Below are 19,034 nucleotides of genomic sequence, written 5' to 3' on the forward strand. Positions count from 1 at the left end.
AAATGGCATCATTATTTACTCAGCCAATGTCAAACCAAACCTGCATGATTTAATTTTCCTAGCCTTACTTCCGGCACTACAAGGCAAAAAAGAAACTCATATTAGGGTGTGGAACAATGTGGGGGAGTAAATGATGACATACCGTTCATTTTTGACATAGCTATTAATTTACAGTGAAGATTATGTAATGAAAGTGTCAGGAATATCAAGGCCTATATCTAAGTCTACATTTCTGTAGGGTAGCACTGAGAAACACTACTGTAAATCAGCATTCCTGTAGCACGTGTGACACAACTTTCAGCCGTTGGTGATGTGCTCATGCGGTGGTGCCGACGTCACTTCCGGGATGTTGTCAGTCAGAAGTCATCTCCGTCAAGCGCAGTCGGTGTGTGTGTTTGTGTTCGTGTTTCCACTTCACCGCACTGGGTTCGAGTGGCAGAATGGGCCGGGATCTGTGTGTCCGGGGCGCACACTTGTGTTGACGGTAATGCAGAGAGGAAGACTCGTCCGGGGAAGCGGTTATATTGATGTTGCGGGGCGTTGTGTCGGTGAAGCGGGCTAGCTCACTGCGCTAGCTCGAGACACAGGATGATTCGCTGGATCCGACAACAGCTGGTACGATCCTTTCAAACTAGTTTATTATTACACAATCTCAATGCTTTGGTGTTGCTTAGTCTTATCAGTGCGTTAGCGTGTAATGTCCGGCTAATTAAATCATTTCGCAACTAATTAAATTACGTTTAATTAGACACAGGTTATCGTTTTGCTTAAACGAAACGATGTAAGTTATATGTTGTGAGATGATTATTCTGAAGCAGGTGGTCAGATATGGCGTTATTTCACGAGGGCATGAATAAAGAGTTAATGTACTGGTTTTGTTTTATGGTTGTTTTGGAGGGGTTTGCAGCAGAGCTCGCGTGCAGCCCCTCGTGATTGCGGCTTGTTTATGTGGTTGTTTTGTCTGTTTATGTTTTGATTCAGTTGATGACAGTTGTATTTCATAAATTTACGGACTTTTTGTCTGCAGCAAATGTCACAAGTGATGCTTCTCATGCGCTTTCATAATATTTCTGAAAGTTTGAACTTGACTTGTGGACTGTAATCTGTTGAGATTGACTTGTTGACTGTAAGTTACATGCTTTGCTTTGTTTGAACAAACAAACCGTAAAATTACAAAATGCTTTAGATATCCGAAATATGCAGGCAGAATATCCTTTTAGTGAATTCCTCTGTTCATCTGTCTTTTGATATATCTGTAACTGTAGCTGTCAGATGTATGTGAAGCCCCGTAATGGAAAATTATGAGATGGGAGGAAAAAAATAATATTTCAATGCTTTTGAGTTTTCAAAAACTATTGCTTTTTCTCTCAAAACTGTGTTCCACCAAGAAATTTAATTTGTTCGCAAAACTTTTGCGTTCCCCTGACAAACTTTGTGTTCGCTAGCAAAACATTTGCATTTTCTCGCAAAACATTTGCGTTCCCCTGACAGACTTTACGTTCACTCGCAAAATATTTGCATTTTCGCAAAACTGTCGCGTTCCCCTTGGCAAACTTTGTGTTCGCTCGCAAAACTATTTTGTTCCTTCCAAAAACTATTGTTGGTTTGAAAAACATTAACGTTTTCTTGCAAAACTATTGTTCGTTCGAAAAACATTTGTGCTTTCTTCCCAAAACTTTGCGTTCATTTGAAAAACATTTGCGTTTTCTCTCAAAACTATTGTATTCCTTCCAAAAACTTTGCGTTCGTTTGAAAAACATTAACGTTTTCTCGCAAAACTATTGTTCGTTTGAAAAACATTAACGTTTTCTCGCAAAACTATTGTATTCCTTCCAGAAACTTTGCGTTCATTTGAAAAACATTTGCGTTTTCTCTCAAAACTATTGTATTCCTTCCAGAAACTTTGCGTTCGTTTGAAAAACATTAACGTTTTCTCGCAAAAACGTTGCGTTCATTTGAAAAATATTTGCGTTTTCTCGCAAAATTATTGTGTTCCTTCCAGAAACTTTGCATTAGTTTGAAAAACATGAACTTTTTCTCGCAAAACTATTGTATTCCTTCCAGAAACTTTGCGTTCATTTGAAAAACATTTGCGTTTTCTCTCAAAACTATTGTATTCCTTCCAGAAACTTTGCGTTCGTTTGAAAAACATTAACGTTTTCTCGCAAAAACGTTGCGTTCATTTGAAAAATATTTGTGTTTTCTCGCAAAATTATTGTGTTCCTTCCAGAAACTTTGCATTAGTTTGAAAAACATTAACGTTTTCTCGCAAAACTATTGTATTCCTTCCATAAACGTTGCGTTCGTTTGGAAAAACATTAACGTTTTCTTCCAAAAACGTTGCGTTCATTTGAAAAATATTTGCGTTTTCTCACAAAATTATTGTGTTCCTTCCAGAAACTTTGCATTAGTTTGTAAAACATTAACGTTTTCTTCCAAAAACTTTGCGTTCGCTTAAAAAAACAAACGTTTTCTCGCAAAACTATTGTTCCTTCCAGAAACTTTTGTTTGTTTGAAAAACATTTGCGTTTTCTCGCAAAACTGTTGCGTTCTCTAGTCTAGAGAAATCAAAAGCACTGAAATGTTGTTTTCCTCCCACCTCATATTATTTCCATCACAAATGTTTCGCCAGCGAACGAAAAGTTTCTCAGTGAATCGCGAAAGGTTTGCGAAAGAATGTGAAAGAAAGCATTGGAATAATGTTTCCTTTGATTAATAAATGTCTGCTGTACTTCTACAGTTAGGCTATGTTTTAAGGAAGTGTTGCGTCAGACTTATGTGATGATGGTTAGCTGTATAACTGTATCAGTTTTCATTTGATATTGCTAATATGAGAATGATGGCATAGCATCTGCACCCAGTGTGTGAGCATGAGCATGTTGTGTTAATGTTCAAACGACAATAGCTTTGATTTGTAAATGGAGTATTTCCTCAATTAGAGAAAACATTTCAATATTGTATATAGTTAGTGTAATATTTCCCTATTGTGATGGTTTCTGCACTTCTCAGACGGCTTACAGTAATTTACAGATGCTTCCAGAAGACTATAAAAAGTAAACCACTGATTTATCTTATCTGGACTGTGTGTCTGAAGGTTGTTGTCTTTCCTCAGGAAGTGTGTTTTATTCAGTGGTGTTGTGTGAGAAACTCTGTGGCTGCAAACCTGCTGTTGACTGTACATGTTTAGTGGAGGTGGAAAAAGCAGAACCACATCTCTGTTTTTCTCATGATTCAGGTGTCTCATCTTATCTGTAATTGGGTTTGTACTGAGTATTTGGTGTATTTTATATATATATATATATATATATATATATATATATATATATATATATATATATATATATATATATATATATATATAAAAAATGAAAATGCAATGGATGCCTGCAGGGCAGTGTTGCAATTAAAGAGTTTTCTGAACTTCCCTCATTCGACTGCACTGAAATGACAGACTTCCCAGTGTTCATTGTAATGTTAATGTCGAGTATGAGCATCCAGTGAGTAAGGCTGTTGTTCATATTATAGCTCAAGTCGTCACATTTCGGTAACACACCTTGTGGATTCAGTGCCTCTCTCTTTTACACACATTATTGCGTGTCCTGAAAACACCTCTGGAGCATCAGTGCATCTGTGTCGGCCTTAAAGAGATCGTTCACCCCAAAAATAAAGGTTCTGTCGTTATTTACTCGCCCTCATGTTGTGCCAAACCCATAAGACTTTTGTTCATCTTCTGAACACAGAGATATTTTACACACTTTTACGCCGCAATGAGTTGTTTTTCGCAGTTTATTGGGCTTAATAACTTTAAAAAATGAATAACTAAAAATTTATGTCAAGCAAGTCACACGTAACTGAAGTCACGACGGCATTCAGCGACATTATCAAAAATAGCGCTGGCCATAACACCAGGAAGTTTTATCACAATTAGCAGTGTGCTATTAAATAAACGAGTCCAATGTCAAGCATAGTGCTGTTGTGAAATCACGAAGTCTGCGATTCAATTAAATAAGTGTATGCGCTGCGGGTTTCAGAGTGAAACACAACACTTGTATTTAAATGCATGCAGGTTACGTGTTTTAACAGTTTATTTTAACAGTGTTTTATATATAAAACCATGATTACTTGCTTTTGATGCTTTATTTGAACCAATTATTATTGCCTCATTGTTATTATATGTATTTTAAATAATTTTACAGGCTATTGTTTGCTAATGTCTGTTTTTATTACCACAAAAAAATCTGATAACTCCTCTATTCGTCAAAATAATCGACAGATTACTAAAATAATAGCTAATGACAGCCCTAGTTTCAGATATGTTACTGTATATTTACTGTTTTTTCTTATTAGATTGACTAAATGCAGTGTTGGTGAGCGGAACAGACCTCTCTCAACATTACTTTTGACCATTAGTGTGCATCAGTATGATCATGATTACAGCAGATGCATGTTTATTTTTGGTGACGTGTGTGTTCAGGTGCTTGTTTCCGTCTATTATCAGTTTATCACGTACGATTGGTTCATATCTAGAGACCAGGATGTCTCAGATGCTTGGCTTTATCTAAGTCAGTAAACACCTACTAACCTCCCACAACATCCTAGCATTGTTGTGAGTTTTGCATAAGCAGCAACCACTCAGATTTTCTTCAGATTTGGAAACAAATCCAGCGTGAGTTGATCAGTTTACAGAGCTTTACTCCGGCTGCTAATGTTTCTTCATGTGTGTGTGTGAGTCACGGGAAGTGTGCGCTCGGAGTCAGAGCACTGAAGCCTGATGTGATCTGTTTGCTTTTCTGGTGCCGACGTCCTCTTACACAAGCTCATCTGCTGCCGTACCAGCTGTTTCCAGCACATCATGACTCAGAATTAACCATATAGGCTACATATTGTTTTGTTTTTTCCATAACATGTTTATTTAATGTGATCATTATTCCATTGAATATATTTTATGTAAATGTGGCTAGATGTTCAATTACGATGAGTGAATGCTGTTGGTCAGAGTGCCTGTCTGGTGAGGTATTAATGTAAATACGGTAGGAGTGTGTATGTAAACAGACAGGGCATCTGGTGTGTGTCATAATATTGGATTTGTGCATTAGATCCTGAAGTGTAACGGCAGCCGAATAGAGTAAAAAACAATTAAATGTGGCATCAGTGATTTCAGGCCCAAAAATATTTGTATCACATTCATCTAATCTTTCCTAACGATCCGCTAGCTGCCCGCCGCATAAGCATGCCGTCAAAAAAACGCGTCTCTGTAGGCAGCCTAGGCTCTGAGATCTGCACACAAAAACAAATGGTTTAGCCAAACACTCAAAACCAATCACCGACAGGGGGAGGGTGTTGTGAGGTTTTGTGCTTGTGCACGGCTGCACGCGAAGTCAGAGCTGAAGAAAAAGCTGGCTCAAAACCTCACAACACCCTCCCCCTGTCGGTGATTGGTTGGAACACTATTTGTTTTGGTTTTGAGTGTTTGGCTAAACCATTTGTTTTTGTGTGCAGATCTCAGAGCCTAGGCTGCCTACAGAGACGCGTTTTTTTGACGGCATGCTTATGGGGCGGGCAGCTAGCGGATCGTTAGGAAAGATTAGATGAATGTGATACAAATATTTTTGGGCCTGAAATCACTGATACCACCTTTAATTTCCTCAAAATATAGACTTTTAATGATAATTTATAAACCTGTGTCCACCAAAGCGTATTTTTCACACGTCTAGAGTATTTTTCCAATTGTTTTCAATGGGAACGCCAGGAGCGTAACGAGGAGCTGAGCGTCTATTTCACACTGAGCACTCGCCGTTTTTTACAGGTCGGCGAGAGTTGAAGAATGTTCAACTTTGGGTAAAACGCAGCGCTCATCACTGACACTTTTTACCCAGCCGTCCAATCAGAGAGGAGGAGGGGCGGGACTAATTCCACACCGACCAACCGCCACATTCCACTTGTACGATGTCAACAGATGATGACAACAAGCATAATAACGGAACAAAATCATTTAAAACAGGAGCCAGAGAAAAAAAGTTACGTTGTATCGACATTTTAATATAGAATCAACACAATTGATTTTGTCAAGCGTGTCATGCGCGAGATGCTGTGAAATACGCGAGCGCAGCGATTAAAGATGTGTTTACATAGAAAATCAATGGCACATTCTGAACCAGGCCAACAAAAACACATAATACTTGCATTTGCATCATGTATCATTTATGCAGAGATATGGCGCCCACATATATCTTCAATAAGGCCAGCTTCCAAAAAATAAATGATAAAAAAAGATACAGAAAAGTATGTGTGTAAGGAAATATTGGTTCAAAATCGTGATTAAAATGGAAGTCGTGATAGTTTTTTGTCCCTCGTGTGAAGATGGATGCTAACTGAGTGTTCAGTCGTTTTTGAAATAGGCTTGTGTTTTGTGCAAGTTCGCCTGTGTGTGTGTGTGTGTGTGTGTGTGTGTGTGTGTGTGTGTGTGTGTGTGTGTGTGTGAACGGATGACTGGCAGGTGCTTCAGGATCTAGACGGGTCACTCCAGGACGAGTCTGCGATGGCCCTCCTCAAGCCTCCTCATTAGCTGACACTTCCCAAATGAGTGTTTAATTAAAGGTGCTTTACTGGAGAGGCAGACTCATTCTTCATAGCGGAAGTCACAGCCGGTTACGCAATGCGCAGGGCAGATAAACGCCCTCTCGAACTGTCTCTCAGTAACTGGGAATTAAGAGTAAATGTAGACAGCAAACTGAAGCCGTCACACAGCTGTGCGTTAGATTTATGTGTTGGTCTGCTTGGGTCATCGCTCTGGATATTTACAGGCTTTTCTGTGTACGGATCGGTTCTGAGAAGAGATGTGGCATCACTTGTTCTCCAATTATTTTGATATGCTTAATTAGCCGCCTTGTTGTGCTCATTTATTACTGCCTGAGTTTCATTATCTCTATAATGTGGATTATTAGCGCATGAGGGAAAGAAGCATTTTTCTATTAACACAAATAAAAGAACCGAGTCACGGGTCACAGAAACTGTTTTAGTTTTGTGCGTTACGGACCGGGTCCAATTATTGAAGTGTACTGGGTCAAATATCCCTCCTAATTGTTTTTTTTTTTTTTTTTTTTAAACAGCTCCACAAACCCCATCACCCTAAATTTTCAAGTTTGACATAGCCTAATTAGAAAGATGCATATTCATTATAAAAACATCCAAATACTTACTTGTTTTAGCTTATTTTAATGCTCGTTTTGTTTGGTTTTATAAGTCTTTATTGATTTTAAGTCTATTTATAAGTCTATATTGAAGTATTTATTGTTTTTACAAGTCATCTTGAGAACCACTGCTTTAGGAGTAGTGCTAATTTTGTCAGCTATTTTGATTTATCCTTTGTCTTAGTCTTTAGTTTTTATCATATTTAGTCAACCTGTCCTGTTTTATTTTAGTCTGGAATGAAGTCTTGAGGCCCGTTCACACCAAGGACGATAACTATGATGATAATGATGAAGATAAATATAAAATATAAATAAATATAAAAGAATAGCAGAGTGCACATCACAATGATAACGGCACAGAGAAACAATATTGTTGGAAACACTTTCAGAACGATTTTTTGTACAGCTGATGAACGATAAAAACGGTGAAACTCAAATTGATGGACTTCAAAACTAATCGTCCATTCACTGCCATTATAAAGCTTGGAAGAGCCAGGATATTTTTTAATATAACTCTGATTGTATTCGTCTGAAAGAAGTCGTCATATACACCTAGGATGGCTTCAGGGTGAGTAAATCATGGGCTAACTTTCATTGTTGGGTGAACTATCCCTTTAATTCCAAATTATTTTAATGTTTTAAAAAGGTCAGTGAACATTTTCATCATATTTTTCATCAAATTAACACTACTTGGAAGGCTGCAGTGCTGCTTATTTAGAATTATTTCCTTATTTCAAAGTAATATTATGCAAAGTACTAAGTTAATGGTTCACAGAATTCACGGTTCGGTTCGATGTGACACAGTGGTGTCACGGTTCGGTACGTTTTCGATACAGCAAAAAGAAAGAAATGCCAGAGAAATTTCCTTGACTTAAAAAATAATAATAGCCTAAATAAAAGAAAAAATATTTTTAAATAAGTGTGAGTTTTCCTACATCTTGAAACTTTGGGGGTAATCTTCGAAGGATGAACAAATAATGTTTTGGTCGTCACATTAAAAAATAACATTTAAGTATGATAATATTTGTGTTTTGAAGTGCGTTAAAAAGATGTGTGACGTAAAGCATTTTACTATTCCTGCCACACTTCCATGGTTACAGTTAGTGTCACTACAGTAAATCCATGGTGAATGTTGCAGATCTGTGGACTTAAAGCCTATAATTCATTATATTAGTTCATTCATGGCACAATGTTTCTCCTGGTTTCCACGCCAGCGCTGTGTGATCTAATAGAGATCTACGATTAATAACGGGGAAAGTTGAATGCTTCTCTCTAGATCTCGCAGTGATGTTATTACTGCAGTGGCGAACTCAAATGCTTTTCTTCGTTGTGTAGGAACAGTGTTTGATCAAGATCGGCTCGCGCTGCACTGACATTGATGGGCCAGACTCATAAACGGTCCGTTAAACACAAAATAACGCATCAATGCCATTTGATGTTGGGCAATGTCGTGGTGGTTGCGCCAGATTTTGGTCGCACCGGCAGGAAAAATGATCCAACGAATCGTTTGGTTTGTAATGCGTACCGAACCGAAAGCCTCGTACCGAACGGCTCAATGCGAATACGTGTATCGTTACACTCCTACAAAATACCCATTTCAAACAATTGCACATTCACTGATTAATACAAAGCAATTCAAACACAGATTAAAATGTGTTCAACTGAACGGAAGATTCTCCACAGAGTTGGGCATGATATTATGTTTTTTAAAAAGGCAGGTTATATATATTTTTTTTTTCCTTGATAATCCATTCCTTTTTTTCTCGTACATCACTACACTGAAGAAAATATCTGTCGTTACTTCTGTTTGATTGTGAGGAAATATGTGGTGTGCCAGGCAGCTTACTTGAGTTTGGAGGTCTTCCTTCCTCAAACATTTTTTTTAATGCATTCTTTAAAAGTATTAGTTCACTCTCCTAACAAATCTGTGAATCAGTTAAGTTGGGTTGGTAATCGCAGCACAGTTTTGAGAGAAGGAGCGCAAGATGTTCATGTTGGCACACAGAATGAGTTCCAGCGTCTTGGAAAGTGTGGAGGGGAAATGGGGCGGATGAGTCCAGAGATTCAGACTGTAATTGAATGCATGTGTTGCCAATGGGGTTGGATGACGTGGCGAGATTTCCCTGCCTTCTCTGGGCTTGATTCAGTGGAAGACACACACCAGCTGTTCAGATTTCAGGAGAACGATTTGCATAAAGCACCAGGTGGACTGAGAGTTTGTGTCTATGCAAAGAGCCGTCACATGCTTTTGGTGTTCAACAGCTCAAAAATATTTTGAATTCCCCCCCCCCCCCCCAAAAAAAAATTTCTTAAGAATTTTCTCATCATTTTGTCTTAAAAGTGCGGTGAAATCAGAGAAATTTTATGTGCAAAACAGGTCTATTGTCAATAGTGTGGTGATGCATGAATCAGCTCACACTGAAGTCACTAACCAAACATCTTTCTGCAGGTCGACACGCCCAGCTATTAGTGGATTACTATTAGAAAGACTGGATTTCCCCTGTGAAATTTCTTTGTCTTTGCATAACACGTGTAGTATTACCTATTATTTCCGTAAAGCAGCATTCGGACACAAAGTAAGTGTGTTTTGGTGCACCACCATGGTGGGACGATTGACGAGTTGACCGGCAGAGCCCTACATTGGTCTAATTGAAATACACTGCACATTAAAACTAAAAACACAACGGCAAGTTTTGACCTCAAGTCTTCTCTAGACAGTTGTGATGAAAATATTGTCCACGTTTTATGTGATTGTTATGGTGATCTGCAATCGATGCAATAAGATGGCCTTTGAGTTGATAAAGGAGTCTTCAGCAAGAACCTCCATGCAATCAGATCATACCAAAGCCTGTTATTTTCTTTAAAATTTATCTTAAGCTCTTATAAAGATGTTCATGAATCCGACCCCTGATTTCCACACACAGCCCAAGTCTGAGAGTCACTTATGTGCATCTGGCCTGAGTCTGAAAGCAATAGCAATTCAATAGTAAGTGATTGAACTCTTGTGTGCCGTGAAAGTGCTTCCCATAATGAATTGTTTGCTGCACACTAGCTGAATTAATAATGACTTTGGCAGAGCGTTATGTGCAGCCATCAGGCTCTCAGCTTCAGCTCACCATTTTTCAGCAACATATATGTGACCCTGGACCACAAAACCAGTCACAACTCGCACGGGTTTATTTGTGGCAATAGCCAACAATGCATTGAACAGGTCAAAATTATTGATTTTTCTTTTATGCTGTAAATCATTAGGATATTAAGTAAAGATTATGTTCCATGAAGATATTTTCTAAATTTATTACCGTAAATATATAAAAACAAATATTTTTGTGAGTGGATGCAGCACAATCGCCAACACAACTTTAAAGGAGATTTTCTCAATGTTTTGATTTTTTTGCACCCTCAGATGTTCAAATAGTTGTGTCTCGTCCAAATATTGTCCTATCCTAACAAACCATACAGATGATGTATAAATCTCCATAATATCCGAAAATTGACTCTTGTGACTGGTTTTGTGGTCCATTTTAGTAAAATAGGCTCCTCCCACCACGTTCTTTTTGCCTCCCTTAGCGACCGTGAATCGAAAGTTCAACTTTTTTTCGATAATTATTCTTTGAATTTCCATTGAGTTTCGTTCCGATCAGCCTCCGTTAACCTTGTCTAATAGGTGCTCAAACTTCATTGGCCGATGGCGGCTATGTTTTTCAAGATTTTTCGAGATTTTCGCCAATGTCCTCATAAACATACATGGCACCTTGGACCAAGACACTGCATACCAATTTTCAAGTCAATCGGACTAACGGTCAGGTGGTTAAAAGTCAAAGCCCTTTTCATGTTTTTTTCATGTTATATCGCCACCTAGTGTTCAATCGTTTTTTTCACCTGATCGGAACCAAACCAGTGCAGGAATGTTCAAAGTTACGTTATATATTGCTCTAGATGAAATGTTGACCATGTTGTTGATTTCTCTGGCCTGACCCATCTCTCCTCATCTCTTCCAGGGCTTTGACCCTCCCCATCAGAGTGACACACGCACCGTTTACATAGCAAACAAGTTCCCACAGCATGGCCATTATATTCCTCAGAGGTTTGCAGACAACAGGATCATTTCCTCCAAGGTAAGAGAGCAGATCTACAGTCATTTGACTCACGTGTGCATGTGAATTTGACAGTGAAATCCTCCACACTGTTGTTGTTTTCTCTCTATAGTACACCATATGGAACTTTGTGCCCAAGAATTTGTTTGAGCAGTTCAGAAGAATTGCCAATTTTTATTTTCTCATCATCTTCTTGGTTCAGGTAAGCTCTCAGTTCACTCATAACCTAACTCATATTCACAAGATACGAATTGGGAATGCAAATTACACGGGTAGCCTATATATGACTTGTGCATCTGATTTGTGCAATTAATCTAATTTTGTGGATATAAATGTGGTTGTGCATTTGCAAATCATAGTTTGAATAAATTGCTGTTTGCAAATATACAAGCTTTCTTGTGAATGTGAATAAGCTTGCAGATTTGTCACCAATATTTTGTAAATAAATACATTTGAGGTTATTTTAGCTCCATAATCCTTGGTTTGAATAGATAATGTGGGTTCAGCATCATCAGTGTTGGATGTTTTCCAGTAAGTAAAGATTATGTTCACTACAAACACCGCAGTCGTGTGTTAAAACACAACACGAAAACAAGCACTGCTCATCTCTCAGTCTCTCTGTGTCATGAGACCAGGAAATAACATGATATTTTGCTCTAAATTTGTGTTTTTTTACTTAAATCGACTATGATTGATGTTTGATATTAATATAATTACTTAAAATATCGGAAAATGGGTTGAGTTTCAGAGCTGACAAAGAATATTATATGTAACTTTGTTTTGCATTACAGAGAAATGCTAAACCAGAATAATGAGACTTAATAATGTAAATGAACACACATAAAGCTTGCCACAGCACACCGGCAAAAGTATTGATTATGAATGTGTCGGGAAAACAGAAAAGAGACTGTCTGAACATTTTAATAATGTATTAATAAATGAGTGTCTTGTGAGTCAGCGTCGACTGCAGAGATAATGGAGAGAAATTCATGTCATGTTAAACATGTACTGATTCAGCTTACACTCTGCACACAGTTCAATCGATCTTAAATACACGTAACCTTACGTGGTGTTAAACATGTTTCCTTGTTCTACCAAAGGACATGTCTGTGGATAGTGTATGGCACTGAACACTGTTTCTAACCAGACACTCTCTCTCCCCCACAGTTGATGATTGACACACCCACTTCCCCTATAACTAGTGGACTTCCCCTTTTTTTTGTCATCACAGTTACTGCCATCAAACAGGTGAGCACATGAGCGTTCTTCAAATGTGCTGTTTTGACAGCTAATGCGTGACTTGTAGACAGCTTTGTGCCAGTGTGATTGGAGGATAACCATGTAGTTGTGTGTTTTTCATAATCCTGCTCACACACACGCAGGGGTTTGAAGACTGGCTGCGGCACAAAGCTGATAATGAAGTGAACGGAGCACCTGTGTTTGTTGTGCGCAGCGGCAGTCTGGTCCAGACCCGATCCAAGAACATCCGAGTGAGTTCAGGCCAACGCCACTGCTGACAGACGTTCATGTTAATAAACACAGTGGATCCGTTGTATGATGCCATGTTGGTAGATCTTCCTCACTCTGAAGTTCACCCTGTGTTCTTGTAGGTCGGTGATATTGTGAGAGTAGCCAAAGATGAGACGTTTCCTGCAGATCTGGTGCTCTTATCATCGGACCGGGCCGAGGGGACGTGCCACATCACCACTGCTAGCCTGGACGGAGAGACCAACCTGAAGGTCTGCTTTCTGCTCATGAACACTGGACTTATCAGAGCGCTTAATCAATCAACATGTGACTCGTCGTCACTTTCAGTGATATCCATATCCAAACAAGGCACTTTGTGTGTTTCTGGCTGATTCTGCTGTCAGTTGTAACAGTTAGACTGAGTTAGTGATGCACCGAAATTTTGGTGAAATTGTTTTCGGCCCAAACAGCAACTTTTCAGTTTTTGGAAATGGTTTTGGAGGGACAAAATTAATTATTGATGGAAGTAGTGACGTTTAATTAGCAAATCTCTGATTTTCTTGATTTTAATCGATGCTGATATGTATTCTTAAGTCTCAAGATCAATCTTTAACTCTATAAGCTATTTTTAGGGGTTCAAGCGTGTAGCGCTGAAACCGTATTGTAATAAGCCATGATTATGAAGCCGAGATTATTTCAAATACCAACTTTCGCAAACTAAGTCCTAGGCTTTTGACTCAACCTCGATAAAACCCCTGCGGCACGATTCTCGGGACTCTGGGGTCAATATTTATCCAAAAAAAGAAATAACTTTGGCTTTTAGATGGCTATAGCTGGGGCATTTAGAAAATAGGCATAGCCAAGTCCACCCAAAAGTCTATCAATCCTAAATGAAAGCTCGAAACTTGTGGTGAGAACATGCGACATGATTGTAAACAAGCATGCACACTTTAATAGGGATCGGCCCATAGTTGAGGCTGTAACGGTTAAAAAGCTTTTAAACCATATTTTCCTCTGTAAATTGCCTGTAAATGGTATTTTCCATCAATTATCTTGGGGGTTACAGACTAGGTAAAGAAAACATTATACCTTTTTACGCTTAAAACGCCTTAAAACGCTTGAACCCAGATAATTGCTCGCAGCTATTTTAGTTTCTGTTTTTACATAAAACTAAACATTAATTATAGCTCACCTGACATTGAATAAACGCATTAAGCTTTGTTAAGGTTAATATGAAACATCTCAGCTTTCAAATTCTGTCTGTTTATCTCGAACTACAGGCAAGAAATACTGTTTATGTACTGTTAATGTGTCGTGACGGATCGCTGTAGCGCCTCAGTTCAAGCGGCACGTGAACCGATCATCTCTGCCTCTTTACTACTAGTTACAGCACCAAATACACATGAATGCACATCAGAAGGAATGTGGAAATATACAGAACAACTTACTGAAAACTCTCATGTCTCATGATCAGTGTTTCAACCGCAGAAAGAGGTCAATAAAACAGCTTGTAAACTTATCACTCAACGTCACATTTACCTCAGGAAAGTCATAAACGTATTACTTCGCTAGAAAGAATAACTCAAGAGAAGAGCATTCTGCTAAATAAATGCACTATATTATATATTCATTATAAAATATTAATTCTTAGGATGATTGTAACTTCTGTGCCTGCTGTCCAGCTACAGTAGTATAGCATGTGTGTGTGTGTGTGTGTGTGTGTGTGTGATCTAACGCTGGATCTGCTGATGTGCAGACCCATTATGCGGTGCCAGAGACGGCTGTGTCTCAGTCGGTGTCGCGGCTCGAGTCTCTGCAGGCCGTGGTGGAGTGCCAGCAGCCGGAAGCTGATTTATACAGGTGACACCACTCACACACAGCTTCACACTCATACTCATCCACATTTGATTGTATAAGTGCTGACACAGCACATTCTCGCTTATCAGGTTTGTCGGGAGAATAACAGTAACCCAACAAGGAGAGGAGATAGTCAGGTAAGACATCTGAGATCAGCACGCTTTTCACTGGATGATAGAAAGGCTCAACACAAATGTATTTAAATATCTATTAAATGTAAAAATATTTATTTATAATCTAATTAAAAATAGTGATTTCTTTTTAAATATGTTTTTTATTAAGTATTTGGGTTATTTATTTATTATTATTATTTTTTGTTAATCTTTTCAGACCTTTAGGACCAGAAAACCTCCTGCTTCGAGGAGCAAGATTAAAAAACACCAAAGAAATATTTGGTACGGCATTGTTTCTTTCCAACTTAGGACATTTAGAGTCGACATGGATTCAAAATGGATCATATTTACTTTCATAATATATGTTTGCGACTTACACCACAAAAAAGTGTTTGTATTCTTACATCAAAATTGTGAACTTTTTCCTTTTCTGCTGATATCATTAATTGGCCTCAGTTCTCAACCTCCTGCCCTCTCTATGAGTGGGTGAACATTTAAGAGGAGTAAGGATAGGGGGAGTTAATATTTGCATGTATGCTGTAATTTGCTTTGATGCTGGAGTGTAACTGGTCTGGCATCACAGGTGTGGCGGTGTACACGGGCATGGAGGCCAAGATGGCTCTGAACTACAAGTGCAAATCCCAGAAGAGATCTGCGGTAGAGAAGTATGCGCTCCCATGCTCCCCCTCTGCAGTTCAGTGATGCTCTGTTATGCCTACATCGTCTCTCTCGTGTCTCTTGTGCAGATCCATGAACACGTTTCTCATCATCTACTTGGGCATTCTGCTGTTTGAAGCCATCCTCAGCACGATCTTGAAGTACGCCTGGCAGGCCGAGGACAAGTGGAACGAGCCGTTTTACAATCGCAAGACTGATCAGGAGAGAAACAGCAGCCAGGTCACTTTAATAAAGTCTTTACACTTGGCTTATGATGGTTATATTAGTACTAGTGCTGCCAATCAATTAAAAAATGATTAGTGTTTAATCGCATTTAAAAACACTTATGTTTTTTATATATTTTATAATGTAATAATTTCACAGTTAATCTCCAAATGAATGTAGACAACATAAAGACAGTATATTTTAATTACTTGTTTAATGGCATATTTTTATGAATGAAGGCCAATGTCACTGATACTAATACATCTACTGACTAACTCTAGCCAAAGGATGACAGAAAAAAACTGATGCTGCGATAAACCGATAAACTGAACATAAATGTATTGCATGCGTTAACGTTGACAGCCCTAGTTATTACCAGAGCCGTCTACGGAGAGCCTGGCCACTCCCTATTAAGTCCTATTGTACCGAATTGTGGTTGTAGTTCCACCAGAGTTCCACTGGGGGCGATCGCCCATGAGTGCAGAATGAATGGGAGTCTATGGGGCTAGACGGCTAAATTTGTCTCTTTCACCCGATTGCCGTTGATAAATTTCAGATTTGATTGTAGGTTTTGCAAGTTCAACATGGGTTATAGGTCGAAAGTTGAATGAACGAGTACTTTCGATTTCTTACAGGTTGAGTTGTTGTTGCCCATAACACGCTAGCATTCTGCTAATGAACGCTGATTGGTCAGTGAAGGACTGATTACGACCAGAGATCCCGCTTGATGGTCTTTTAAAACAACAAAACAAAAACTCTTCTAGCACGTGTGTTTGCCTGTGTCAGCTGTGTTGTCGACGCCTCGAGAGGAAAGAAAGTGCAGAGCGCGAAAGCACCAAAGTGACTGAAGGATTGCCGTAAAGCAGTATCTCTGGTTGTACATGTGTATGACGTCATTGACATTTTAAAAGACTTTTTAAAGCAAATACGTGACTCTAAAAAATCTAACACCCAGCAATGTGTAATTTCTTTGCATCTCCTTTCGAATACAACATTCAAATTACTAGACAAAAAATTATATCCTGAGAAAAGTGGATTTTGATGTGTATGGCACCATAGACCTCCATTCACTCTGCACTCGTCCAGTTCAGAAGCCGGAAGTTTACTGAGAGGGGAACTTCTCCCCTTATTAGACATTCTCTGTTATTACATTTGAAGAATTACGCTTTAGCATATGTGGCACCTGGCGGCTCTTTGATGGCCCCAAACTAGAAGGCTTTATTCAAGTTTGGTGGCTATTTTTCTCCTCACAGATTTTGAAATTTATTTCTGACTTCCTGGCGTTCCTGGTGTTGTACAACTTCATAATCCCAATCTCGCTGTACGTGACTGTCGAGCTGCAGAAGTTTCTGGGCTCTTTCTTCATCGTTTGGGACTTGGATCTATACCATGAAGAGAGTGACCAGAAGGCTCAGGTCAACACGTCAGACCTCAATGAGGAGCTGGGCCAGGTGTGTGTGTGTGTGTGAGAACTGTTTGGCCAGCTGTAGTTCTGCCTGAGATGAATGAAACTATACTAATGTTGCGCCCGCAGGTGGAGTATGTTTTCACGGACAAAACGGGAACCCTCACTGAGAACGAGATGCAGTTTAGGGAGTGCTCCATCAACGGTATCAAATACCAGGAGATCAACGGGAAGCTCGTGCCTGAAGGAATGACAGAAGATTCCCCAGACGGATCGGTGCCTTCTTTGGTATGTCTTCATGTCTGATACAGTTCTGTTGGTGAGGATAGTGGCGCAGAAATTACAAACTTCACCTTTAATTTAAGATTAGCTCATTTAAAAAAAATATTCCAATTAATTTTCACTGTAGTGAAGTAAAAAATTATCTTTTTATTAATTATAGCCACAAGCAGCAATTATCTGGGTCAAAGCACAATTGAAAGACATTACCAAAATAGCAAAAGAACCTTGTGTTTTGCTACACCTGTGTTTAAGTCACAGTTGCACTATTAGGAGTTTAAGATTTATTTATAGCATTGGAAATTCATGAAGTTTGGCAGGTATCCTCAGAATGCTTAATGAAGTTTGGATGATGTGATCGCAGATTAGTCAGTATTTGCTGGGGGCGTGGCCAAGTGTGCCCAAAAGCCCATCATTCCTAGAGGAAAACACCGCACATGCGACACATGAGTCTAAAGCAGCACGCAAACTTTTATGGAGATCGGGCCATAAGTGGGGCTATAAAAGCTTTAAAAACATATATTTCCTTAGTAAATTAAATGTACTTAAAGCGCTTGAACCCTGATAATTGCTGCTTGCAATTTAGATTGCATTTAGATTATTTAGATGAAATGTGACAGATTTTCTTGAGAAATGTTAAGCATTGCAGTGATCACATTCTTCAACCAATCATGTTTTAAGCTGTATCTCTATCTGTGTGTGTGTGTACATTTCAGAACAGGGAAGAGGAGTTGTTCCTGAAAGCCGTCTCACTGTGTCACACGGTGCAGATCAGTTATGATCAGACAGATGGGCCGGGAGACCCATTCTCACACGCCAATGGCTTCTCGCCTCAGATGGAGTATTATGCCTCCTCTCCTGATGAGAAAGCACTAGTGGAAGCCACCAAGAGGTGAGATCACAGTGTCCATCTCACCGACTGCCACACACACACTTTTGACCCTAACTGTTGAAATATTTGAAATATTTTATATATCACTGTTTGAAAAACTTTGTGTGTGTGTGAACAATTCCTTTAAATTATGTTTTTGACTGCAGGATGGGTGTCACATTCATAGGAAGCCATGGAGAAATCATGGAGATTAAAACATTTGGAAAAGCAGAGAAGTACGTCTAACTATAGTAACGTTCATTTTAGGCCGCTAAATGGGAGGCGGATATCTAAGGTTGTTTAGAGTTGTGTTTTGAACAGCTGTCGTTCCTCACGCAGGTACAAGCTCCTCCACGTCCTGGAGTTTGACGCGGACCGCAGGAGGATGAGCGTGATTCTGCAGACGCCCTCAGGCATGTGCCTCTGAACACGCATGCGCTGTTCATCAGCGAACCGCAGACTTGCCTAATGATGTGCCGTCTCTCATCAGGTGAAAAGGTGCTGTTTACAAAGGGAGCCGAATCAGCCATCCTCCCCTACGCCAAGAGCGGCGAGATCGACAAGACCCGAGTCCACGTGGATGAGTTTGCTCTGGTGAGCGCTCTAGTCCATGCTCTCATTCTTGCTTTCTAGCTCAGTCTAGATGGTGATGCTTGCAAAGTGTCACTGTTGCTCATAAGTGGTCAAATGGACAAACTTCAGTGTACAACTCGTCCTCGTCAATGGATTTTCAGACTTGTGGAGAAGTGTGGTATGTTTAGATCAGAATGACAGGTGTGGGATCTGATTGATTAGCATTTCTTGACCAAAATCCACTGGGAAACTTAATGAAAAACTCCTAAAAAGACTATTTTAGACTAATAATAGTGAATA

At 39.2% G+C, this 19,034-nt stretch overlaps 1 protein-coding gene across 6 annotated transcripts in view; it reads left to right on the plus strand.

Moving 5' to 3' along the window:
- The first annotated feature begins 242 nt into the window (after positions 1-242).
- Positions 243-19,034, plus strand: part of atp11b (ATPase phospholipid transporting 11B) — a 51,609-nt gene continuing 32,817 nt past the window's right edge. For 5 of the 6 annotated variants that reach the window (XR_014031462.1, XM_081383830.1, XM_081383832.1 and 2 more), the window contains exons 1-17: positions 355-615; positions 11,192-11,308; positions 11,400-11,489; positions 12,455-12,535; positions 12,670-12,777; positions 12,898-13,026; positions 14,511-14,614; positions 14,701-14,748; positions 14,942-15,006; positions 15,308-15,389; positions 15,471-15,621; positions 16,860-17,057; positions 17,141-17,299; positions 18,007-18,182; positions 18,329-18,397; positions 18,501-18,574; positions 18,652-18,755. Coding sequence is in view for 5 of the 6 variants with exons in the window: in XM_081383830.1 (XP_081239956.1) it covers positions 589-615; positions 11,192-11,308; positions 11,400-11,489; positions 12,455-12,535; positions 12,670-12,777; positions 12,898-13,026; positions 14,511-14,614; positions 14,701-14,748; positions 14,942-15,006; positions 15,308-15,389; positions 15,471-15,621; positions 16,860-17,057; positions 17,141-17,299; positions 18,007-18,182; positions 18,329-18,397; positions 18,501-18,574; positions 18,652-18,755 (1,782 nt within the window). In the remaining variant the exon portion in view is untranslated. Of the gene's footprint in view, positions 616-11,191; positions 11,309-11,399; positions 11,490-12,454; positions 12,536-12,669; positions 12,778-12,897; positions 13,027-14,510; positions 14,615-14,700; positions 14,749-14,941; positions 15,007-15,307; positions 15,390-15,470; positions 15,622-16,859; positions 17,058-17,140; positions 17,300-18,006; positions 18,183-18,328; positions 18,398-18,500; positions 18,575-18,651; positions 18,756-19,034 lie in introns of all 6 variants that reach the window. The other variant, XM_081383833.1, reaches the window with a different exon arrangement.

Source organism: Scardinius erythrophthalmus (genome assembly GCF_964197995.2).
Source record: "Scardinius erythrophthalmus genome assembly, chromosome: 14".
Classification (NCBI taxonomy): Eukaryota; Metazoa; Chordata; class Actinopteri; order Cypriniformes; family Leuciscidae; genus Scardinius; species Scardinius erythrophthalmus.